A 27,244-nucleotide genomic window follows, 5' to 3' on the forward strand; every position below is an offset into this window, starting at 1 on the left:
GAAGCAGCTGCATATTAGTTCTACCAGTTTTATGGACTCTGTGAATCATACTGAAATCTTTAGGTGGCATGTCAGTGAAGAATATTACTACTTATAGTTCTTAACACATTACTTTTTGTCCATTTTATTTATTCGGAGCAGTGCTGAGTTGAGCTGCATGTCCTTCTTTTCAACCTCTCTAGGACAGGGAAATGTGCTGTAGAACATACATTATTTTGGTCATTTACCTTGCTCTCCACAGAGGCCAGTTGTATTAAAGGATTTATTGCACTGTTTGTACATAAAGGTGCTCTCTAAACTCCAACAAGGAGCAACCTGGCATTGTGCTGGAAGCAAAGGCATGTTCAGACAGTAGATGCTTGTTCTGCTGCTGGTGTAAGGACACAAGTCATCCACAGTGCTTTGGGAATTCAGTGCAACAGATTGTGGGCACAGGAACTGCTCTCTTGGGAGCCCTCAAGGGCGAGCCCGAGGTGCCGGGCTGTGAGTTCTTACCAATACCAAGCACTGCTGTGCAGATGACAGATGTCAAGTACTGAGACGATTTAAATACAATCTGAGCAAAAGAAGGAACAAATCTCCCATTTTGCCTGCAGATTTGTAGCAAACAGCTACTCCTCTGCCCCGCTTATAGGACACAGTGTAAGAACAATACCACCAGAGGACAAAGCCACTTGTTCTCTGATTTTAAGTTGGTTTAGGTCACTAAGCCTTTTGTGCGCAGCTGAAGATGTGGCAGTGTACTTTTACGAGGAAAGAGGTGGTGATGAGCAGCTGAGGATGACACCTTAAGCTTGGAGAAAATAGGAAAAGCAATAAGAAAAGATTAATCGAAATCTAATTTTTCTGCAGCTGTTAGAAGCCTTTGGGCAGCTTAGCTACTTGGATGCCTTAATGCCACCAAAGCACATAAAACGTGTGAATTTGAGAAAGAAACATCTGAGAAATAGAAGCATGCTTTCAGCCTGATTTTTCTAAGCCTTTTGAAGACCATAAACACAATTTTAAAATAAATTAAAGTGCACATACAATCTTAGTAAGTTAGGCTGCCGTTTCCAATAGGCACAGATATAGAAAGAATCACAGAATGACAGAATATGCTGAGTTGGAAGGTGACCATGAGGATCATTGAGTCCAAATCCCAGCCCTGCACAGATCACCCCAAGAGTCACAACATGTGACTGAGAACATTGTCCAAACCCTTCTTGAACTCTGTCAGCCTTGGTGCTGTGACACTGCCCTGGGGAGCATGTTCCAGTGCCCAGCCATCCTCTGGGTGGAAAAGCAACAAGGGCTTGAAGAAGGTCAAAGTTTGGGGTTGGAATTTGCTTTTGCATGTTGGTGAATCTGGTTTTTTTTAGTTCCTTAATCAGAGAAAAGATTTCTCATAGAAAAAAGATATTTCTTCTGAACTGAAAAAATAACTGTTTATATGGGATTGAGTGGGAAATTAAAATTAAGAACTTCAGTAGATTCTGATGCTGATAAAATTCTAAATTTTTAAAAAATTCAAGATTAAACAATTCTAGTTAATTGTCACATTTCCCAATTCCCATAATGGAAGGAAAGCTCTTACTGTTTTTTCTCAGCCTTAGGATTTGAATCTGATCAGAGAGCCCCTACAGTCAATACAAAGACTGCTTGTATTCTGTATGTTTTGTCTCAGGACAACTAACAGGTAGCATTGCCTGGACTGCTACAACCAATTGACTTTCAATTACTGACTAAAATGTGAAGCAAATTGTGTTTGTCAGTGTGTAAAACCTAAGCTATTGATTGCCTAATTCTCTTCCTTACAACTTACTACTTAAATAAGTGGTTTGGCAGTAGCCAAAGAAAAAAAATACAAATTGCAGAGAAGTAATATATTAATTTAATAACAACAGTTAAGAAGTTTGTTACTTATACAACTGAAGTAATTGGTACAGTGGCATTTTATAGTTGATGGTAATTTCTAGTAATAAAAATAGAGTTCATTTCCTAAGTAATGTATTGACTTATTTATGATATTTAATGGGTTTCTTACTGATTTTTTATTACAGTTGTAAATTAATTAATTTGCTAACTTATTTCCAAAAGTCTTAATTAAAGTATTTATTAGTAGGCACAAGTAAATGACAAGACATTGTTTTACTTAGCAACGTTTGATTTACCAATTCTAAGTAAATTTTCACCTAAAGGGTGTGGAGACCAAATGCTTCTGAAATGTTTTAAAGGTTTAATGATGCTCCAGGGCTGTTAAAAGCAGTTATTTCAGACACTCAGCCTGCCCAAGAGGAAGCACTTAGCTTTCAAGTTTTCAAGCTCAGTAAGCAACATAAAAACCATTTATTTTGGAGAGGGAAGAGACCGTGTGCTGTTGATTAAGTTAATGCTTCTGTCCACTCAGCAATAGCCTTTTTTCAATAGATACTGAAAGTACACAGAAACACACATTACCTTCAGAGCTGGTAGGCAGTTAGTTCTGTAATGATCTGAAGACTGCAATATGTATGCTGATTTCTGAAATTTGGAGATAAGGTTGTACAAAAGGCAAAATCCTTGATCTAAAGCACAGGACCTCTAAGGAAAGGAAAAATTTTGAAGGTCAGGAGGGGATTTTTCTGAAAGAAGAGGTAGCAAAGGAAGAGTAAAAATACAGACTTAAAACACATCTGAAGAAATATGACCAGCTTCCAGATAGACTTTTTCATGATTCCACTTGATAAATATTCTAGCAACAGATTTATGAATCAGCTGCAGAAAATCAATAAAGACTTTCTCCAGATTGGATTGCTTATGCATCTGAATCATTACTAAAATGATGTTTCTGTGCATTTGGACAAAACCTGGGTATGTATCATTTCAGTCTTCCCACGTGCTCTCTTTTTGCAGTTTGTCTTATAAATTAATTTGATGACAGGATGTTGTGGTTAGCTGAACTTAATGAAATACCAGTGAGCCCCTTTTCAAAATAAGTTCTTGATGCTTCCTACTGGAAAGTTGCATAGAGAAGTTAACCTCTTCCCAACAGAAAACTGAGCTTTTATCAGTGTATGTGAGAGAATCACAGAGCAGGGTATGTTGGAAGGAACCTCAAAATAGAATCTAGCACAACCTTTTGTGTGAAAGGGAGTCTAGGTGAGATTATCTAGGACCCTGACCAGCTGCATCTTGAGAATTTCCAGTGATGGGGACTCCACCACATCCCTTGTGAGTTGCTCCAGCAACTGCATCTTCTCACGGTAAAAATAATTAAATATACATTTCAAATTGAATCCCCACATGGCACATAGATCATTTAGATGTTAACAATTAATTGAAAAAATATTGTGTAACATTTAAGTAATTTTCAATCAGGTGGAATTGCATGATATTTACAGAAGTTTTATTAAACCAGTAGATTAATTGTGACATGAGCTTGTTTCAATATTTGATTAGTTGTATTTATGGAATGGAGGAGATAAGGTATGAACCTTTAGTAGAATCAACCATGTCATCCTATGTGGTCTGGAGATCCACCTCTGTCCAGAAATTCTAGGGAACCAGTGAACAGAACAATGAGCAGTCCATATTTTGTTATTGTTATAAAACTGAAAAATAAACATGATTTAAAAAAAGAAAATTAGCCATAATTTCAGAACTAGCTGTCTCTATCTGAGGTTTAGCATTAACACAGTATTACTTGGCCTATCCAGGTAGTTTTTGTGTAAAAGAAGCTGGATCATTTCCTTTGACGTTAATGCCATGTTTAAGAACCTTACCAAGCCAGAGAAAAGGTGCAGAGCTAACTGAAATCAGCAGGATTATTCAGTATGTTGGTATTATGTTTCTTCATTTAAAAATCAAAATTAGGCAGATTGGCTGTATTTTTCATTGAGTGGCCTATGCTATTTATATAGTTCCAGTGGTCTGTTTTTTCCTGTGAGTCTAATTTCACTAAGTAGACATTTGGAAAAGCCTTACTATTTTAAGAATATTTGCTTCCAAATACTTTGGTAATCACCTACTTCCCCATTCACCTCTGCTCCCTCATGAGCTATGACTGATTATTCTGACTTCAGCTTGTGTGTCAAAAACTATCTCCAACCTGCTTGTGTTTTAATCCTGTAGGGACCTTATTTTGGTGAAAATATTGCTTTGCAGATGAGGGTGGTGACTGTAGTGAAGCTAAATTACTTTAAAGTCATTCTAAAGTGAAAGTTATTTCACTTGTGGCTGGTGCCAATTTAAGTAAAATAAATTTATTGAATTTATTATGGGGCTTATCTTTGTTTTTACTTTCATCTTTAAAAAAATGAAGTTACTGTAATGCTAGAAATAAAAAAAAAATTAAGCAAATTTAATTTTAATATTGCTTCCAGAAAAGGCACAGTAACTCAATTAGTGGTAGAGTAGCTTCCTTCAGTAATGAATTAGTGATTATGCATTTCTGTTACTGGCTGTGAACACCTACTTCTTGAAGAGCCAGATTTAGACAGTGGTGGTTATGTTGAATAATTTAATCTATTTAGAACCTTCATGTGCTCATCAAAGGAGCAGCAGTGGGGAAAGAAAACTGTGAATTTGGGTTTCATAGGTCTGCCATGCCAGTTTGGTGACAAATGGGACGGAATGTCCTATTGTTTTATTAAGTAATCAACTGGCCATATATTTGGGGTTGTAAGATATGGAGGAGGGAGGTGAAAAGAAATGTTTTATAATGCACTTAAAATTAATCTTGGAAATAGATGTTTTCATGCAGAAGGTGGAAAGGCTTCAATCTGCCACAGCAGCTCCAAATAAGTGTCCCTTACCAGAGTGAGCAGGTTCATCCTCTCTGACTCAGAAAAGGTTGGGTGACTTGGCTTAAGAAACAGAATTGAGAAATCTCCGCCTTTAAAATCCAAAGCCTTAATAGTCTGAAGAGAAGGACCTGCTCATAAGAAGTACTAGGAGCTGTTCAGGAGACATTGCAAATGTAGGCAGTTGTGGGTCTTAAGTACTTTTTAACACCTTGAAGAATTGGCCAATACATTATCTTTTTAATGCTGTATATGATTTTTATCCTGACCTTCTCCTTTAATTAAGGCTTATTTCAACAGGGGAGCCATTGATTCCGTGAAAGAAAATGAACTCTGTAATCTGCTTTCCCCAAATTGAACTTATTTTTATTACTATTAATTGCTGCCACTTACTTCTTGTGATGTTTTAACTGCTTGGATTTATTAAAACAATCATAGGATTTGCTATTATCACTTGAGAAATGGGAAGGACAATGATGATTTACATGATGACCCAACGATTTTAAGCCGGTATTACTCCAGATTCAAAGATTTATGCAATCTGACTCTACTGTGTAAGTAGATGACAGTCTCACTCTCCCTTTTTCTCTCTATAATAAACCCCAAAACACTGCTAGCCTGTAACAGAGGGTGTGGAGATCTTTGATTCTGCCAAAGAAAGAGTCAGGAGTAGTTTTGCTCTGAGTTTTGTTTTATATCCATGAAGTTCCTTGTTAGCTGTAGAAAAGTTTTGTTGGTTCAAATAGGGCTGGTGTTTGGAGTTGTTAAGACCTGACTATGCAACTCGATTCATGTTTGTGAAGAATTGCAGTGGTCTTTGTGAAGAACTGAGAGACAGTGGAGAAGCTTAGAAAGCCAGAACAGAAGAGGCAGATAATGGAGCAGAAAGGAAATGAGTCAGACTGAGTCAGCAAACGCAGGAAAACATAGAATCCCAGAATGGTTTGGGTGGAAGGGACCTTAAAAATCATCTAATTCCAACCCCCCTGCCATGGAGAGGGACACTTCCTACTAGACCTCTCCTGGTTTGAAGCCATTCGCTCTTGTCCCGTCACTACATGCTCCTGTGAAAAGCATCTGTCCATCTTTCTTGTATGATCTCCTCAGATAATAGAGAGACGGAGAGATGGTGACAAAGCACTAATGCTGGAAGCAAACAACAGGCTATCAGGCAGGAATAATTGGTCTAGATTGTGGAAATGATTAAAAGGTTTGACTAGTTATAAAGTGATTGGAAGAAACATTTACAATCCAATTAATTAACTAGAGCAATCAAGCTTAATCAGATAGTCACTCAGTCAAACAGACTGAACTAACTAGGTGGATCATCTGTTGAACCTGCAAAGAAACCAAGTGAGGGAAATGCAGTGAATTGACAAAATTTAATGAAATGCACAATAATTAATCCATTAACATTTAAAATTATCAAAAGCAAAGATAAATATGTAGGATGTTCCAATGGAAATAAGTCCCTTTTTGTGGCACATCTCACTGGAGCCTCAGAGGCATTAATAAGTAAAATAGGTTTTGCAAGATGAAGACCAAGAATGAGGAAAAGATGGTACAATAAGGAAAGAAGATACTCTGTGCTTGAAAATGAAATAATGCCAACAGCAAGAATCTTATTATTTTAAAAGCCTGCTTAACTGTCACATGTACAAATGGTGGCTACTGAGGTGGTTACCACTTCTCTGTAGTAGTGCAATGCATACAAGATTGAAAAAAAGGTGTAATTCTTCCTCTTTCTTCTCAGGGTAAAGTCCTTTAGATTTTGGCTAAGGGCACTTCTGTACCTCAGGGCTTATCCTCTGAAATGTTCAAGTCCAGCTTGGTTTCTGTGTCTGAGAGGTCTCACTGTAAATCTGCCCCAGTCATGCTATAAGACACTGTCCAGCTCTTCCCTCTTTTTGTCCAAAGCCTTCCCCTTTCTGGCTCAGAAGCCCCGCTTGCTTTGTCCTGCTGTTCTGTTTCTGCAAGGTCTACTGCACTCAGCTTTGTCAGCAAACCAATTGCTAAATCCACCCACGGACATCTCTTTACAATCCTGCACCGTGTCCAGCATGGGAGAGGTGAGGCATCTTGGTGCCAACACTGATGGATACAGTGACAGTCTGCAATAGAAAAACTGAAACCAAAAAGCCTCGACCTTGCAATTCCAAATCAAATCCACAATCCATAAATAGAAATGACAATTGAATAAAAAGTACTGCATTGGGGTTCTTGTCCCCTGAAAAGCTTAAGAACCTGTAAAGGGGGTTTTCTGAAAGTTTTCCAAAAAGCAGTGTGTGCCCTTTCTACAAGTGAAAGTCCTTTTTGCTGTATTTGGAAACTAACAGCCAGTGGCTGCCCATCAGGGTCTCAGTCAGTATCATTAAGCCTGTATGTTGCAATTCTTTTACTCTGAAGTTGTGAAAAATATGGGGAGAAAGAGGAATGTTTAAAAGCTGCCAAGTGACTTCGGAGCACAAATTAATGGGAACCACACTCCTTAGCCCCCTAGGAGTTCTCAAAAATGCCATCATTACTACCTGGCACTGAGGCATGCCTTCCATCATGAGGATGAGAAGGGAGGCAGCTTTACCAGTGCCTCCATAAATGAGGTGTACAGGGCTTTTATGAATTGAGCCTTTGAAAGCCCTGCTAGCAAGGCTTATTGATCCAGAAGTCACACATGGATGGCAAGATCTTAAATTGCAGTCAGTTTTTATTACAGAAAGAAATTTTAAGAACATACCCTTTCCCCTCCCTCCCTTTTTAAAATTACTGCTGCTGGAGTAATATAACTGGGAGGTTGCAAGCAATTAAATGAGTCAGCTGGATCCTGGGTCCAATTGCAGACTGAAGTGTACTGTTCATGGAACACGATTGATGGAGTATCAGTGAATTTGTAAGCATAGCAGAGGTTTGGAAATGTTTTTCAGATCTACAAGGAAATATAATTTAGTCAACTCTGTAAGAAACACTTATCATCTTCCAAAAATATCATCAGTGGTAGATCTTCCATTTGATGTGAATACAGATGAACAATGCAGCTCTTTGGATACCTAAAAACTTTGAGGGTTGAGAAGCAATCTGTCTGGTTCTGTGAGATGATGGGTTGTGCCATACTGGGATCTATGTTATTTTGGTGGAATTGGGTGCACCACAATCCAGAGTAAATGATTTCATGGAGACTACAGAATATTCCTTGCACTTAAGACCAAATGGTAGACTGGATTTTTAAAACATTATTTAGAGCTGTAAGCAACAACTGCATAAATCCAGCATCAGGTTGTGCAGTTAAAAAAAAAAATTAAAAATCAATATTTCTGTAATATTATCAGCATTGCTATTGGTTTCTAAAAAGACAGAAAGACACTGTTGTGTCTTTAAGCACCTCATGGAATGACAGTGTATGTGGACATGTTCATGAACATCAGTTCATTAAACCATAACAAAAAAGAAAGCAATTGCTAGAAGACCAGAAACATTAAGTGCAAAATTTTGGCAACAGTGTTAACTCAGCCCTCTTGTGTACTCTTGTTGTACACATCAGTAACAAAACAGTAGCAAAATGACTCACATGTCTACAAAAATTGCCAAGTGGCTTACTCAAGTAAAGGAAGTATTTCTTGACTGGGGGCTATTTCCCAAGGCAAAAGGAGTGAGTAACTATGCAGGTACTTGTGAGTTTATGCCAGTGAAATTGCTAAAGTGCATTATGAATCATCCCAGTAATTGTTGGAGCCTCAACTGTTTGCATCAGCTGAAGATCTGCTCCTAAATGGTTATCAGAGCTTTTGAAAAAGGAGGAGCCTAACAAGAGGTTTGATAGAAACGTTGCTGATTTGCACTTCAGTTTCTTCATAGTTGCTCATCTCTTCGCAGCCAAGAGAGGAGTTACATTTAAGTTACAGTTCTTTCACTGCAGATAAAGGAGGCTGAAGCTGACAAAGCATTTGCAATTATATCAATTTTGGTTTTGCTTAACAAATGATAAGACAACTGAGAAATGGGAATAACCTTTTCTGTTCTATGTTGGAAAAGTTCTATTCCAAGAAATGTTTGCACTGCTCATGTTTGCAATGAGTGCTTTGCCATGGCTTCCATGTTTATGGTGTTTATCTTCTGTTTCTTTCTAACTTCATCTTTGAAGCACCTCTAGATTTCTCTGTTCCCAAGTGAAATCAGGCAATTCCTCTCATTTGGACAAGCCTACTTCTCCTCTTTCCCTTTAGTCATAAAACATTCCTGCCTGCCTAATCTAATCACAAAACCTTTAAGGCAATTTTTATTCCATTACAAGTTTATATTGTAGCATGTAGTCTTCATGTTAATTGTTGATTCATAGAATGGGGAATAATTTGTGGCTTCATGTAGCTCCCCTCAAATGACAGTAAATGTGCTTCTTCTTGCTGCTTCTGTTCCTAGCAGTACCAGGCACCAGCAATAATGCATTACAGTTGTCTTTCTCAGAACATTTCTCCTTGGTTCATATTACTTTTTTTGATTTTCAAGTAATCAGTGCCTTCCTTTCCTGGTCGATTAGGGTGATTGTAGAAATGAAACTAAAGTGTCATGACGAGGCAGATGCCACCATTAATCAGTCATGCAAAATAACTCTTCCTACAGTGCAAGTCCACCATGATACTGTTCTGTAAGGACTGCAGAGAAGTTTATTATGGTTTCCATTTATTCATATTGCTATACCATCTCAAAACAGTAGTCTCAGATAAAATGAAGACAGTTTATTTTCCAGTTTATGTAGCCAAGAAATGGACTTGTCCCTTTCTCCCTATTTCTTTATCTTAATAGCATATAGGTGACCTTTTTTCATCACCTCTACATTCTGCTGATGTTGCTTGATTTTTTTCAGTGTTTGAACAAAGGCCAGAAAATCTTTTCTGTGGATAGGAGAAAAAGCTAATTCAGTTTGCAATTCTCAGTCTCGACCTCAACTGAACTGTCAGGGAATAAAATCTGTATAATAAACCAACCATCTAATTCACAATATCACAAGATTCAATCTCCCTAGGCAAGATTTAGTTCAGACATTCAGGTGCTTTGTTGTATGAAGTTAGACAAGATGGTATTCATCTTTTGTGACTTCAACTATCTGAAAGTTAGGCATCATGTCAAAGTTGGTCTCTAGGGTCCCTCTGTAGTCAACAAAGAGAAAAAGAGGCACTTCAGAGGGCAATTCATTCCACCTTTAACATCATCGCATCATCAGAGTGTCAGAAAGGGGACAATGCTTTGGTTGAAGAATTGTTGTCTGGGATTTCTAACAGCAGTATCCTTTTAAAGCTAGTGGGTGCTTTAACACCTGTAATCTATAAAGTCTGCCCTCCAATTCCTCACTTGTGAATGAATAGGGTCAGGCAAGGAATCTTTAACAAACAGATTCTCTATTGAACATTCTCAACACTAACTGGTTACCATGCCAGATCAATCATTTTAATTATTTTGCAGGAGTTTATTCAGAGTCTGTTAGAATAAACCCTGAAAAAAATTAAATGACTGTTGTGTGCAAGATTAATGGTGCTATCCAGGCATACTTTACAAAACCAGCATTACCAAAACAAGCTTCATTTGTGCTGCTTTTAAAGAGTGCTTCCAGTCAGACCTAGAAGCTTCTCTGCACTAGGAAGCCCCTGTGAATTGTAAATCAGAAATCAACCTTGTGTTTCTCAGCCTCTCTAGATATTTTATGAATGGGTCAAGAAAAGAAAGCATATTTCCAAAAACACAATGCACACAGTTCTTTCACAGAGAAGAACATTCAGATACAGAAGTGGTTTGTGAACAGTAAAGTGGTTGCTGGTAGCAGCAGAGCTACAACCCGGAGCCTTCTAATAGAGTCCTGTAGATCATGATTCAAGACCCCTTTTAATAAGGCTTTTTGAAAAATCTACTTAAATTGAGTTGCAATTGGAGATTGGATCCCATGCTGCTTTCCAAAGAGTGGTAATAGAAGATTCACATTAATTTTTCACTTACTTCCTTACCAGGAGGTGCAATTCCTTCTATTGCATTATTTTGTTTATTTTTATTACCCTTGTGAATGACTCTGTCACTTCTGTTTAAGCAGAAGCAGTAACTCAATACCTTAATACAGCCTTAAACAACATTGCTTCTAAATTATGTTAAGATCTGTATTATATGCAGCATTTGTCTTGAACCTCAATTCAGCCTGCTTCTGAAAGGATATCCTGTTACATTCAGGAGTAAGTCATTTCAGATCCAGTTCCTGGTGATCATTGAGTTTTAGACTAAATTTCAACTGACAGGACTTCTTAGGCATAATGCACTGTTAAGGTGCATGTTAGGGAATTTCTGTTCCATTATATTAATGTAATCAATGTTTTTTTCTTACCAGAAAAATTTAAACCAAATTTTTTTACTGAAGAGAAAATTGTACCAAGTATGGTATTCTTTGGGGCTTTCTGTTACATGACCATTCTGCTTTAGTAATATTAAATACTATTCTAAAAAAAGCTTTAATAATTTCCTGTACATAACCCAATCCCTTTATTTCCATCTTTGATTTAAAGAGTGGTCCCTCTTGTACAGTCCTAAACAGAGGCATAATTTTCTCAGAGCTTGACCATGCTTGCAGTTTCTTTTTTCCCATTCCCTTTGGATTAGAAGCAGACTTGATCTGAATATCTAGATAAAGACCAAGCTGTGTTTGAGTTTTCCCAAAGCTGCAAAGGTGATGGGAGTTAGCAGCCTGATGTTCCACAGTATGCCCTCTTTTAAAAATACTTCTCTTCCACAAAGTTCTTTGCATGAGCTAGTAAGAAAATTGTCATGTATCAGAATTATTTCACATATTAGAATGATGGTTTTTAAAAAGGACTAGAGAACAGCCTTTCAGCAGGTCACATGAGTCTGGGAGATGCTTCAACGCAGCCCAGAGAGCAGCTGTCACTTGGAGATGAGAGAGGGTCACATAAAATCCTTGAGTAGGTAAGAATTGTTGTACTGGTGTCACCTGTCTGACTTTGCCTGAAATAAATTAGGGAGTACTTGCACATGCTGCTTGATCAGCGGATCAGGAGGGAGAGCAGTGCTGAACAGATGGAGGCAATAACCTCTCCTGCCAATGCAGCTGGGGAAGGATGCCTACCTGTAACCTGAGGGACTTACCTGTACCACAACTAAAAAAACTCCACAATCTCACCACGGACTGCATTAACTCATTAGTGCTGACAGCTCTGAGCTGAAGTGTTGTTGCTAAGGCTGGAGCCTTGCACTGCCAGGAATTTGTGGAGGGGGATACCCTCACCTTGTGAATTTGGGACAGTGTAGTTGAAAGTACTTGGGGTCTGTTGACTCACAGTGAGCAACATCCAAAGAAAAGCATAAGTAACAGACTCTGCCTTGTTTATAGTAATTGGGCCACATACTCAGATCTCAGAGCCCTTCTGGGGCATTTCCTGCTGCAATTTCTTTAAGAAGGAGCTCTGAATTTTTTACATATTTTTACACGTATCTGTAAGACTCAGAGAAGGGTGTGTCATGAAAGCACCATTTTTGAGAAATAAATTATGTTTGTAAAGCATGTTTCTACCTTCAAATATGGGTGTCCACTTAAAAGATGTTTGGGTCCAGGCTTGGTGCTGTTTAGGTTTCTTCTGCTCTTTTCCACTACAATGAAAAACAATTTCCATTTGAATTTTGGAAATCAGAGCAGTTCTAATAGTATCAACTAACTTTGATCAGAAATTGAAAGTGCCTTTTCATAATCCTAAAACTCTAACAGATATTCAGTGCTTCATCTACAGAAAATTTAATAACTTAGCCAGCATCAGAAATTGTTTGACACCAAATATGCATTGCTGAATGAAGGTAGTGATTTATAACATTGCATGAGAGATGTTAGTATCTAATTTACTGCATTAATCAGTGAATGCCAGATCAGTTTGCAGATTGCATGTAGATCAGTTTAATCTGTCATCTTAATTGTCAGTGAAATTTTTAATGTTGAGTTTACTTTAACTGTTTTCCGTGCTGCTTCTTACTGAGATGGAAATAGCAGTATAATAACTCTACAGTGCCCACATGAGACTGTGCAGGCCTCCTGGCAGGTTTTTTTGCTACTTTCCACATCTGAGGTCCCCTCAGATAGACCTGAGTTTTGCTAATATTTGCATGATTTGATGTGTGCCAAATGGAGAGAATGTCGTCAGCCCTGTCAGTGCTAACATGGTAAAAGGTTGTCTCTTTGGTGCTCTGAGTGAGATTTCAGGGCACAGGATGGAGCTGAAATGACTCAGAGCTTTCTTAGACAGATGCTGCATTAGCTTGTGGCAGTTGTTATAGATGAGTACTGTGATGATTGGCTCTCACAATTAAAGGATGGATATTGTGTGTGTTAGGATAGGTTTTGTGGATGTATATGTTATTGTAAATCCTCCCCTAGTCCTCTTCCCATCCCCCTTGTATTGTTGTCATGCGATAGCTGGGGTGGTTGGGGCATTTGGGGAGGGCCAGCTTGGTTCTACACCTGACCTTCAGTCAAGGTGTGAGAAAGTGGTCTCCACCAAAGGACAGCAGAGAAGAAGTTAACTAACAAGACTTTGGAGGGGCCTAGGGGCATAAAAGTCAGAGCACCCGTTTTGTGGGTGAGCACAGGGTAGTTTATTCCCGTGCTCCCAGCACTGCTCTTTCTCATTTCTCAGTCTTTTGTTGTATTCTTGTTAAGGTTTAATAAACCTTTGAAATTCTAAAAGTGAGGGTCATATCTCACACAATGACTCTGTCACCCTCTGTGCTTGTGATTAGCATTTGGTGACACACTCAGTATTGCCTTCCACTTGAGAGCTTCTGTGGTGTTGCACAGGGCAAGTAGCATGTTCATTTTTATTCTAGCTTGTTAAAAAAGCAACCTGGTGGGACAAAGGTATTCAAAGTGCAAACTTAATATATGTTTTGACAAAACAAAACAAAAAATTAATGGGAGAAACCAAATTTTCACACCTTTTCCCTGGACTTTAGTAGTTTTTTTTAATTGGAAAATATGTTAAAAGGCATAAAGAAAGCATTAAGTATATGAACTGAAAAAAAAAATTTTGAACAATAGCAAGTTTCCTGAAGCTAACCAATGTTTTATTTCAGGTCAAATAAAGTCTTTTGAAGTACTGCTGAGCAAACATTTTCCTCTACAGGGGATATTTTCATTTTAGATAGCTCTTAAAAATGAGATTTCTTTTTTCTGTGAAAAAAATTACACTATTCTAAAAAGTAGCAAGGCCATATATTCCCCACAAAATGTTATTTTTAGGGTTTTTTTTTTCTGTCAGAGCAATAAGATACTTATCCAAGGTCACAGCAGAAAGAACCATTTTGGAGATCCTGACCATCAGATTCCTGATTTGATAGGCAGCATTTCTGGAGGTGATTTGCTAGCAGTGCAAGACCCCTCTGCTCACACAGATGGAGTCTGGTTTGAAGGACCCCAAGAAATGATGCTTGGCTGCTGTGTTTGGGCTATTTTGTGCTCAGTCCTTGATTATTTAATTCTTTCTTTGTTCCATTGAATACTGGGGAAAAGATACCAGGCTTTTTATTTCCAAGAATACCCTGGATGACCAATAACTTGGATTTGGCACCCTGTCTTTGCCAGGTCTCAGTTCCCTTAGCTGCCCTACTGCTCTCCTGAGCAGAGGATGCAGCTGCTGCCGTGGGCCCAGAGGCATCTGAGCTTTCTGACTCTCTGTCACCACCCAGGGGACCTTGGATCATTGATTTTATCCACATTAGATGCTAGGGCAAGGCACTTTTATCATCTTTGTGATACTTCATTGACAGACTGTTTAAAATTATACTGCTCACTAAAAAGCAGCAGTAATGACCTGTGGGATGGGAAGGAAGGGCATGGTCCAAGTGAAGTTGAGACTGAGAGCCTTTGCTGTAACTGCAGCTGCTTAAGAGTCCTACTGCTGTCTCTCAAGAGATCCTGGAAAAGGAGGCAAGGAATTTTTCCTGGAGTAAGGAGTAGGGCAGTTGATTTTGTTGCTGATATTTCAGTAAATTTTCTATAGGAAGATTCTCTGTGTCCTATGGGTTGCCTTCCTGGCTTTGAGATACTGCGGTGATGTAAGCCAGTGACATTCTTTATGGCTGGTGAACTGCATCCACATCCCATTAAGTTAAAGCCCTGGGAGACCTGGAAGTCAGGTACTTTAACTATTCTCTTTGTAAAAAATATATACTGGGCATATAAAGCCTTTGCACTCAGTATAATTTTGCTATAGCACAGAGAGGACCATGAGCAGCTTAAGGTGAATGGAAGTACAAATACAGTGACCAATGGGGCAGAGTAAGAAACAGGAAGAGTGTCTGTCCTCTAAGATGGCTGCCCTTGTCCAGACAGCCACTGACAAAGAGAATTCCTCATGAAATGTGTACAAAAATTAATGTCAATGATTTCTTGGTCTTTCAAATTGATACTTCAAGATCAAATGTAAACATGTGTAATGTTGCTTCTAGGTGTCCCCTAGTCTAGTTTATGGCCGAAAGACAGTTTGGTGGCTCTTCCTTTTTCTTATTCAGTGTGTTTGTGCACTTTGTACTGTCAAGTGAGTCCTGTCCAGTACAGCTTGCTTACTGTAACCCTCTCCTAAACTGGTGGTGGGTTTTGCCAATACCTTCTTTGAAACTGCACCATGATCCAGTAGATGTTTGGTGGAGCTTATACATAATTTCATCCCTCCCTGTAGCTGGTAAATTGGCTTGTATTTCTCTTTTATTGGTTCCTTGTACACATAAATATTTTTTGATTGCCAGTCATTTGGAATATTGTGCATTTATGGCTGGTTATTCGAGGGTATTCTGCTATCCCTGCCTGCCACAAGACCAGACAAACCCCATTTACTTTGCAGTGGGGCTACCATTTCATACTATCTTTTTATCACTTGTTTTTTATCAAAATGTTTATGTTTGCTAGCACTTGATTAAGAGTTGTGTGTCTTCCTAATTCTTTATTTCCTATAATGAATCGTTGAGCAGTTATAAAGGATTTGCCTGCCAGGAAAAGGTACATTTGCATTTTATAAATAGATTTATCCAATGTCAACAAGGTGTTATGCTTTGCGAAACCTACCCAGCTGGGAGGAGCATTTTACATAGTAACAAAAGTAGCAAGTTTGTGAGAATTTAATACTACTGCTGATAGTAATTAAGTGATTAATTAATGGCCAACTGAGTATGTTAGCAAAATGTGGAGAAAATGAGCTGGGAAAATCTTGAAGGGGAGCTTGCACTGAACTGAAAACTTATTGACAAAGAGGATATAAAGGGGTATTTTAAGTAGACATACTCTTTATGGTGCTAAATTTGAAGATGAGAACTGCTAAGAGAATTGCTCATTCTGAGTAATTGTATAAAATCTCCTGAGAGTTGATTGCACAATCTATTCATGGATGGGTAAAGGTCTTAGAGAAAACCTAGAGTCAGAGAGAGAGGGAGAAGACATGGTTTGTCTCCTTGATCTGTCTTTACTCGTAGCAACTGTTTGCTAAAATTCCTATCACTGTATTTAGAATAAGTTCAAAAGCCATTTTAATATTATTTAACTATTCCAACATTAGTCTAACCGTTCTACTGTGGCTGGCAGCTCACATGCACCTCAGCCTCAGGGCGTGGTTATTCTCTGTACTGATACTGGCCAACTCTCTCTGCATGTCCATATACTTTGGGAAAGTGATCTCACATGGAAAGCATTAATCAAAGAGTCTTTCAGCATGCCACAATAGAGTCTGCCTGAAACCAGAGTGGTAATAGTGGAACTGTAACATTATCCCTTCTTCCATTTTTCCCTGATAACTTCAGTACGTACCTTGGCTTACACAGAGCTAATCACTTTGTTATTCACTGGCATCTATTTTTTTCAATACGCATTCCAAATTTTCATAAGTTTTGTGTGTGCATGCTCAATCATTAATAGAAGTCCTTGGGCAGAGAGATGTGGACTCCAGGAAGGAGTCCTTCTCCAGGGTTTTTTGAATGCTGTGGGCCATTGACCTTCAGCAGCTTTGCTCCTAGGATAACGTCATTCAAGCGTAGCAAGGCCTTGAAGCACAGCCTGGAACACAAGCACACAGAACTGTGCTGGCCCTCCATCCCTCTGGACTGGCTTCTGAGCACTGAGATGTTGGAAGTTGTTGGTGCATCCAGCTGGAAGAGTCACCCATGAGTCACTGCATCCATAACTTCCTGGTGTTCAGCAGTGTGTGGAGATAGGGTGACACTGAGAGTTTCCTTTTGGTTCCCCAGCACTGAAAACTGGAAGCATCCATGTACATGTAATCCCTCCCAGTGGCAAATCTGTTGTGTGTAGCTACTGCTCTCCCTCACAGCAAGCATTCATGTGCAAGTTCATTTTGCTCACTGTCTGTGGGTTTGAGGTATTGTTGCTCACTTTTCAAACAAACTGGGAATCGGCTGCCTGATGGCAACTTGTTGCCTTCACACAACTGCAGAAGTTGGCACAGTGGAAAGGGGCACAACAGGAAATTTACTTCCTCAAACAGGCTTCTGCTTCTACCTGAACAACAATTGCTCTTCCACTGTGGGGCCACTGCACTGCACAGTAAGGACTGGCTATGGGATGAGGATGAGTCCCTGCACTCTGCTGAGAGGGACCACGTGTGCATGCTCAGGGCTGTGCTGATTTGTCATATTCCACCCACCACCCCCAGCAACCCACCTGTAGTAAGGCCAAAACCCTTAATACTGCTGACAGCTAAAGCAGAGAGACTGCTTAAAACAGTTACAGAAAGAGAATTGCATTTAAGTAATGAAAAATCTCATTCCTATCTAAAATGCTGTTTGACTACAGTTAAGTCTCATTTGTGCTTTTCATGACCAGGCAGATGAATATACCTCTCTTGTTAACTGGATTGGCAGTGCTAAAAGAGAACTTGCTGAGATGCTGCTGTTGCAGGGTTGAGAGAGAGGTTATGTCTGACCTGTGTGGAATTAGCTCTTGATGAGCCATGAAAATATTCTCCAGTCTCTTCTTTTTCCTTGAATCTGGGCATCTTCAGTCCAACTGGTACAGGAAGCAGCAGGAGTCAGAGAGATTGTCTGGTTTGGGCAATTTACAGGCTCATTTACATGATTGAAATTGGTTGACAAGTACCTCAGTTTCCTCATCTTTAAAATGTTATTGATGTTTGTGGTTTTCTTGCTGTGCTGTTTTGAACAACCAAGAATTGAAAAACATCTACTCTGTATAGTGGCAGTATTGGTTGTGCTTGGAGCTGCAGAACTGGAAGAGGCAAAGATAACACTTACTTTAATAATTGAAAATGGATTTGAACTAAGCCTCCTAAGAAGCAAAAGGTGGAAAATTGCATGTATTTCCTATCTAATCAGCTCTTACAGTTTCCCCAAGAGGCACACATGAGGTTTGGAAACACAATTTTTGTGTCTTTTCTTCAGCAGCCTTGTTTTATTTCACATTCAGTTCCGTGTCTGATGCTGAGGTAGGACCTGTGATAAATCTGTTCCTGTTGTCTGTAAATAAGCTTAGAGATCTTAACCACCTCAGGATTTTGTCAGTGCCTGCCACATGTGGCAAGCAGCATCCATCTTTCAGTGAGCCAGCAATCAGTCTGCTGGTGTTTCCCATGGAAAAAATTGCTCCCTGATAAAAGCTGTTCTCCAAACCCATTCAGACCCAGAAAAATCTGATGTGAATAGCAGAGTTAATAATAGAAGTTGAACCTTTTTTATTTTCCCTCTACAAGGTATGAATTTTGAAAAATTCACTGGAAGTCACAGAAAAGGGCTTTTCAGCTTTGTTTTTGTGGGGAATTTTTGATTTCATTCTTTTAACAGTTGCTTAATGCTACAAATGTATAGTATTCACTTGTTTTAGGAGAAACATGAAACCTAGGGGAGAGGGTTTTTTGTTGGTATTTTTTTGGTCTCACAAAGATAGATGCAGTGGTACCTAGAAAGATGCAATTGTATCTGAGAGAAAAGGGAAATGAACAGCAAATGCAGCCTGGTATTGAAACGAGGGCAATGAAAAGCAACCAAAGAAATGAGATTTGGGATTTTAACAAAATTACTCCATCCTACTGGATTATTCTAAGTCAGAATATTTATGGATGAAAGCCTTAAAGTTCTACTGTGTAGATGAAATTTATAAAAGGTCCAATGAACATGTATTCACAGTATTTCCTACAGTAAGTATTCTCTGTGTCTTTTGGCCCTTTTCAATTTAATAGCTGCCACAGAATATGTAGGTATCGCTGTATGATGGAAAATCGTTCTTTCCTTATAAAATTCACTGCTGCTGTTTACTTTTTTACTGTTAATTTTTGGATGTGCAGTTGGAGCTGCTTATTGACTGGTAACAAATCACCAGAAAAATAAACATTTTACCATGAGCCCTAGCGAAAAAAAAAAATAAAACAACAAACAAACAAAAGAAGCAGCTAGATTTTGTGCAAGATTAATAGGGGAAAACATCATTATGTCATTTACTGCACTCAAAGATTTTTGTGTTGTGTCAGGAATTATGAAGACCCTCAGTGAACTTTCCAAAATGAAAATTGAGAAAGTGTGAAATCCATCTAACTTTCACTTTCCACATTCTTATTTCATTATAATTTTTTATGGAAGCTATTTTTCTCTTCAGATTTAGGGAAGATACATCACACCAACACAAGTGCTGGAGATTCATTCAGTCAAAGGTAGGAAAAGCAACTAGACATGGTCAAAAACATTTCTGAGAGAACAGAGAGGGCCTGGATGATCTGAATGCTGCACAAGTCTGGAGAGAGTTCTTGCTACTGAAATGTGGCAGTGAGCAAGTGCCAGCTCCTCAGGTGTGCTGAGAGCTCTCTTCTGTGTAAGCAATCCTGCTGGCAATGCTGAAGGAGCAGATGTTTAAAATTTGTATATTAAACACAGCATCCCTATTTTGAAGCAGCAGAGAGGGAAAGCACATTAGAACTGAGCTGGATGAATTATTGGCATGAGTGTGTTCCAAACCAGTAAGTTTCCTCTTGAGTTTTCCGTCCAACATTTTATTTTTAATTCAAGTGTTTTCAAATTTCTGGGATTTATTACAATATTACTTGTGTGTTGAAATCTCTAAAGTCAGTTTTCTAACCTAGAATTGATTTGAATCTTTTGTTCCATGAGAACTTCGGGTATTTTTTATTTCCTGGTTAGATATATTTTGAAATGTTGACATTGTCTTTGAGATGAAAATTCTGTCTCTACATTGCTGTAATGAGCAAGTTTTCCCTTGTAGTAGCTTGCTGTGGGAATGCTGCACCCTTAGTGTCCAGGGCACAGGATGCTCTCTCAAAGGGAAATTATTTGCTGCCCTACGTCCTGCCTTCATCAAAGGTGTGTTCATTTTATACTGTAAATTATTCAAGCTGCACTGTGAAGACAGAGTAAATAATTTCCTTACAGGTTTTTTCTTGCCTGTTATCGTAGCATCTCAGCTCCTTACACATTTTTATGAAATTAACATCACAGAGTTCTTGTGATTAGTTTATTCCCATTTGTGTTTAGGAAGTGAAGTAAGAAGATTAAAGACAGTTTATGTAACTGGAGAAATGGGTGAGCTTTTAGGCATTTTCAAACACAGGCTGTTTTTTCTGCCTGTAGCAGGCAGTCCAATAAAAAAGAGAACACTTATTCCTACAAGTGCATCCCTAGGCAATGACAGTAACAGTAACAATGCTGTTACAAATATTAAAGTCAGAAAGTTCACCAATTCTGACTGCCTAGTGTAAGAAACATGGAATCCAGCCTTTTTGTTTTTTCTTTTTTTCTTGGGTTTTTTTTTTTTTTTGAAAACATTTTTGAGGACAGTGTGTTTTCCAAGTATTTCTCTCACTTGTCTCATTTGCAGCTGCAATTACATGGGTTCCTTGCAGGTGTCCTGGGGTGGGTGGCTGGAAAATGAGAGCAGTGTAGCTTGCTGTGAATGTTCTGATTTATGTGATCTGCCCTGTATCACATGGAGTTCAGAGGCCATTTGCCAGTGATGGCTTCGCTCCCCTCAAACATGAACTTATCTTTCACTTCTCTCAATTTCTTTCCTCCTTTATTTCATACCTTCCAACTTCTGTAATGGTGAAAGCATGTATTAGTGACTTGTGTCAATAGCAAATTTACTTTGTCCTGGAATATGGCTATCCTCAGCACAAAGCAAGCCAGCAGCCTTTGAATGTCTGTATTGCTGGAGGACTGAAGATAAAGAGTGAGGAAATGTGTAACCATCAGAAATGGCAAGTCATTGGAAAAATCAATAATCAGAAACTCCCCCAAATTCTCACTGTCCACTTATAGCAAGACAGCAGCTTTTCTGTTTTCACACAACCTTTCAATCACCCAAGTAATGTTTTTATAAATATCCGAGTTAAAGCTTTGAACTCAAACCAAAGGAGGGCCAGGTGTAATGGAGAAGTTAATGATAAATGCTTGTGACAGACACACATCATCAACAAGGTTGTACAATCCCAGATTTTTAGTGACATTTAGTGGAGGCATATTAAGCTGCAGCACTAGCCCATCGTGAAACATTTTTAAGACATGTAATCAAACAGTAGGAAATGTTCTCTGTTTTGAGAGGTAATGCATATGGTTAGATAAACATGGTGGACTTCCATGGGTAGGTTTTTTTGCTACAGATATGCAATTTAAAATGGAAATTTTTCACATTGTGAGCTTATAGGGTCTTGCCTTGAGAACTGCTGAAATAAACTCAACTCTGTAGAACAGGCAGGGCTCCTCAAGGATAGCCCAGAGAGAAGCTGCTTGCTGGTAAAATGTGACAAGGCTGTTCATTTATCCCAGGTCATTGGAATTTTTGCAGAGGACAAATGAGAAAATCTTTAAACAGTAGCAAAGTACTGTCCTATTAATATCTTCTGTTTTAATGTGTGCTCAGCAGGAGGCTTCACCCAACTGTTTGTCCCAAAAGCTTTTGGTAGAATTAAAAATTATGGTCTGAGAGGTTGGATGTAGTATGTGAAGGTATAACTATGTTCGGCTTCATTAAACCCTGCGTGATAATTATCAGCATAGCCAGTTTGCCAGATAAGACATATTTTTGTGGATGCCTGTAAGAATTTCTTTCATCCCACCTGGCCAAGTATGGTGGCAGGAAGGTAAAGTTTCCCATTTTGCAGTGATCTTCCTCAGAGACAGACTCACTTGCCAGCACATCGTGATTTCTCTGCTGGTCAAGGGACAGGGAAGGAGAGAAGAGGAAAACCAAGTCAGAGAAAATCTGTTAAGAATTGAAATACATCCCATTGGGTCCCATAGTGCAAGCAGTAAGTTGTTGATCCTGCATAAGCTAAGCCACATGATTTTCCACTTTCCATCCTGATATATGGAAACCAAGTCCAAAAGCATGGGCAGTAAAGATCCCAGGCTGTCATTTGTGTCCTGGGTCTGGTACTGGATTTGAACACTGCCAGGGCTGACCTGTGTTGAGAAGCAGGACCTGTGCAGTACAAAGTAAGCACTTGTTTTCCAAGGAGTTGTTTCTACTTTCAATTTAGAGCCTGAAATGCCATTTATTTAATGCTGCTGTTTAAATAATGATTTATAAGCCTCCAAGCCAGCCATGGTACAGCTTAATTACTGCTGTAATTTATGGATGCCACTGGCTACATAAACACTGCTGTAAATATAAAGGATGTCGCCCACAAATTTTACTCTGATACTTATTTGATACCGTTCATTTTCCTTTCCTAACACATCTTCTGTGTGTGACTTGAGGCCACTTCACTCAGCAATCCAGGTCATTCTGGTTCACTTTGCCAAGAGTAATTGGGTCTGGGAACTGAAAAGATCAAATGTCTGTTTTTCTTGCAAAGTATTTTAATTAAAATTTGAGTTTCCTTGAGCTCGGATGCAAACATCTGCATTAAGTGGTCCATTAAAAGGACTATTTGTATTTGGGCTTTTTTTTGTTATCTATTTGTTTTACTAGTTAATCATCTCCTTTCTCCAATTCATTTTGCCTTTGTGCTCACAGTAAGCAAGCAAACAAGATGGGAATAAATCATGCACTGTTAACAGAGCCCAGCCATTCCCCAGGCTTTGCTATTTGTGTTCTCTAACCTATACAAGGAGCACATATATATTGGTCTAATGCAAATCTGAGCTAATACAGACCCCGTCTCCCCAGAGATGAATGAGCATGCAAATCTGCTGCTTTGTTTTGGAGGAATAGCTCCTGGAATTGCCCGATTCCCAGTTGCAATTGACATATTTCAAATACTACAGTCAGTTGGCTTCAGGAGATTTGTGCCCCTAGACTGCAACAAAAAACACCTGGGAAGACAAGTCAGTTCTCTTGGATGCCTTGGTTCCATTATAATTAGTGTTAATGCAGTTGTGTGCTTGGAAAAGTGAGTGCCTTTAGAAAGTTATAATTAATTGAGTAAACAGAACAACACCATTGCCTACAATAACCATTCCTCTGAATCTCTGTGTATCTCACAGCAGCTTCTGAAGCTTTACTTCAGCAGATGCTGAAGTAAAATATGGACATTGCTGAAAAGATTGCAGATAAGCTGAGTGGGATATGAAAGCTGGTACTAAACATTGGGTTCAAAACCATCTGTGGGGTAATTCAGAGAGACAAGAGTAATTCTGAATTTCAGTAGAACTTAAGGATCTTAAGAACTTAAGAGTGTCATGATGTTGCTAAATCATGGAAGTGCTCTGGGACATGTCTCCTAACTTTTCTTCAGGTGGTACTTCCAACAACTGGGTGCTATTCAGGCTCATTGCATGCCCCTAGGAGAAGGGATCATCTATTGAGTTACCAGAGTCCCTTCTTACAGCTTTGTAGTGACCATTTGCACACTGACCTGAGATCCAAGTGTCTGGCTTGTGGCATGTGAAGAGCTTTGCACCTCACATAGGGAAGGCTCTCAGCCGTGTCTCTGAGGGTGCATTTTTTGTAAGAAGTTCAGCAAAGCCAAGGGAGATACCATCTCACTGCCATAAACCCTCACCAAGGAGCCCACAGAAATTGTCAGCAGCCATTTCCAAGTTACTTGGTCTATTTTTCCTTCAAAGCTTCTCCTCTGTAGTCATACCTTGACCTGGACTGGAATACAAGGGTGTTGTCCAGTTTGTAAGTGGCAAGCCAGAATTGCTCTAAGGAAGGGAAAAAAATTGACCTCACAATAACACAGAGCACCCTTTTCAGGATCCATTGTCATTTATGAATAAAGAGTGGCATGTATTCCCCCTACACCGGAATGATTTGCACCATAAAATAAGCTGGAAGAGTGGTTGTTTTCCTACATGCTTCATTAATTTTTAGTTTTGGCAGGCAATATAAATAAAAATATCAAGTGCACATCTAATTGAATCACCAGTGATTTCCAACTCCCTGTAGTACCAGAGAACACAATGTAGCTGCAACGTTTATTGAGCATGGATGAATTAGGCCAACAGTGGCTCTCTCTGCCCAGAGGCTTTGGTTTAATCTGAGCATTTACCCAGTTAATATGAAACAGGGCAGTTATTGCTGCAATGGGGTATTCACAGCATAGATCTTTGTTCTTCCAGGCTTGTCTTCCAGCAGTGACTGGAAGCATGTCTTGGCAGATTCAGGAAGGTGTCAGTGAACTGCACCCACACTCAGGTTTTTGTGGAAGGAACTCTGGCATTTCTTAAGCTCAGACTCCTCCATACTCACTGAGTTCAGGATGAACTAATTCCTGCCTCCTTCAGGTGTCTGATCTAGAGCATGAGCCTCTTTAAAAAAAAATAAATAAAAAAAAGGCCTTGTCCTAAATAACATCACAAGGGACTTGGAATGAGATAATTCCTACAGTAAGGAAAGTTACACCTATCAGGCTACTTGATATCTGACTTCTCTGCTGTCAAGGGAATCAAGTGCCTCCTGAAAAGGATGGCTCTTGGGGAAAATTACTCAGGATTATTTCTGAGTGGATGATACTGACCTCTAATTGTAATGTTTGGTGACCTCATTTCATAAGAGATGTCTCCTTTGCACATTGCTGGATGTCTTTTGCTGCTTAGCACAGGTAAAATGAACTGTTGACTTCTGTCTCTTGGTAGATGTAGTCTGCTTTGGGCTCCCTGACTCAAAGGAGTGCAGGATACAGGAGTAGGAGTAGGCATAGAAGAGAAAGAAAATTACAAGAAAAGATTAAACTGTTTTCTCTCCTGCAGAGAATATAACACAATACACCCAAAACAAATGTAATGCAGGAGAGCATGAAAAAAGCTTGTGCTCTTTCTAAATCCTGTAGCCATGTTACTCCTGAGCTAAACAGAGAGGATATCAGCCTTCAGGACTGTCAGTGCAACAGTAAATTCACACACAATTAAAAATCTTCATGTGTATTGTGTTGTTCTTGAAAAGTACCAGAGCAGGCTGCAGGATTTAAGCCCTCCAGAGGTCAAAGCTGCCTTCCATATTATAGCACCAGAAAGGCCTGGGGAACTGTAATTCTCTATTAGGTGGACATTTGACAAGATTAAATAGGTCAAAAAAATTATCAAGCAAGTATTGAATTGAGATTTTGCAAAGTGTTCATCCCTTCAGTGTTATGCAGGATTCTATGACCTGTTGGTTGAAAGGAAGGCAATCTGGTTATCTGAAATGTTTTTGTTGTGTTGTTGTTTGTTTTTTTTTTCTCTAGGATCTGCTTCTCTCTCAAAAATGGCTCTGGAGGGTTCCTTCAGCTGCTGGAATGGAACAGTGATCAGACTGGGGCAGGCATGTGACTTCATCCAGGACTGCGCTGAGGGAGAAGATGAGGGAGATATGTGCAGTGAGTAAATCCTAACCCCAGATTGTACCATCTTTTTCCAGAAGCATTGATTGGTTTGAACTTCAATGTCTTAGACTTCAGCACTAACAGATTCATTTGGTGCTATCAAAAGACCTGTATCCCCTATAGCAGATACCATTTCCCTGGGCGTCTGCCTGGAGTGCACTGTTTGATATTTCTGGGCTCGCCTACATCAGCTCTGCAGCAGCTTCTTAACATGCTCTTGGTGCTTCATCACTTCCAGTGTCCTGATCAAAAATGCAAAGGAAATACAGCCTGAATAGCTAGATGTCTTAAAGAATTATGAAATGTGTAGTTGGTTAGAAACTTTAATCAAAATGTAGTGCAGCATGTGGCAGAGGGGGAGAGGAAGGAGAAAACTTCTAAGATGAAAAATGAGTAGAGAGAGTAGCTTGCCTTTGACCAACTCCTGTGTCTTTGTAATTCCTCTGGTTTTCTACCATCTCTTCGGGAGTCAGTAGTCCAATAACATGCAGCAGAAGATAGATAGCAGCCTGAGTTTTCTCAGAACTTGCTGTGCCTGAGTACTTTCTAAAATGTGCTGTGGAACTGAGACACATTAGGACCTTCCTTTAACTATCTTGAAGGTGTCTTATCACTTTTTCTATACCTCTGTACATTCTACCTCCAGCATCCTCCCATCTGCCAACCTACAAACAGTTAGGAGTGGTGGGTTGTCAGCTGTATGGTTGTCAACAGGGCAAATATATCAAGAAAAATTAATATTGAGAGTTCATTATTCAAAGTGTTTGTGCCAGAGCTGATCTAGCCTGTGGGCTGTTACAATCGAAAGGTGTTGATTTGGTATGTAAAAAGCATGTTTGCTGTTTCTAGCAAGAACTTAACATGAATGATATACAGCAGATTTCACTTCTTTTCTGCTAATAAAGAAATAAAGTTACAGACTTTATTGGTGTGGAGAACAGTGGTTTGACCTGGGAACATCTAGGAAACTAGTTAAAAGCTTGAAATTACATGCTTCTCCATCATTTTAGACATTGTTACAATTTGAAATTATATTCTTTAATGACACACTCAGTAGACATTAAATTCACAGGAACAGTGTCAGCACTGTGGACTTGCAGCTTCTTAGAACCAGTAATGCTTCATATTAGTAATATTGAAACCTTATTTCCATCTAAGAGCTTTAAAATAGAACTCTAAAACCTCATAATGGTGTTTCTGTAGTGTTCTGCTCTATAATTAAAAAAGGGTTGAATGCATTTTCATTTCACTGGAAGTAGAGAAACATCATTTACCCTCAACTGTATGTTCAGACACACTTTGGTGCCCGTGTGCCTTAAATGGCTCTTCCTTGTAGGGGTAATCCTGTCTATACCAGGGGGAAGAACGGAGGTCACAAGGTGGATTTGTACCAATCATGGATGCAAACTAAATACCCCCGTGGAATGGAGCAGGCCTAGAGGAGCATGCTTGCCTGTTATTTTCAGACAATGGGTGCACCTGTGGTGGGTTTGTTCATATTCACAGATCAGGAGGGTGGCTCTGCTTTTGCCCCTTGCTGCCACCCTATGGTGAGCCCAGTGGAAAAGCAGCCAATGCCTCCCTGGCATATGTTATCCACAGTGCTTGGTTTGGTTGTCTTTTCTCCCTCCACTCATCTATAGCTGTTTCCACGAGACAATATGGCACTTGCAGCTGGAT

The 27,244-nt window shown here is 39.2% G+C and overlaps 1 protein-coding gene across 1 annotated transcript in view; it reads left to right on the plus strand.

The window, feature by feature from the left end:
- The window catches only part of ALK (ALK receptor tyrosine kinase), a 306,940-nt gene that overhangs the window by 204,308 nt on the left and 75,388 nt on the right, over positions 1 to 27,244 (plus strand). Inside the window, exon 6 of the mRNA XM_062490501.1 lies at positions 25,427 to 25,558. Coding sequence (XP_062346485.1) covers positions 25,427 to 25,558 — 132 coding nt within the window. The remainder of the gene's footprint in view (positions 1 to 25,426; positions 25,559 to 27,244) is intronic.

The sequence above is a fragment of the Cinclus cinclus genome, chromosome 3, assembly GCF_963662255.1.
Source record: "Cinclus cinclus chromosome 3, bCinCin1.1, whole genome shotgun sequence".
Taxonomy (NCBI): domain Eukaryota; kingdom Metazoa; phylum Chordata; class Aves; order Passeriformes; family Cinclidae; genus Cinclus; species Cinclus cinclus.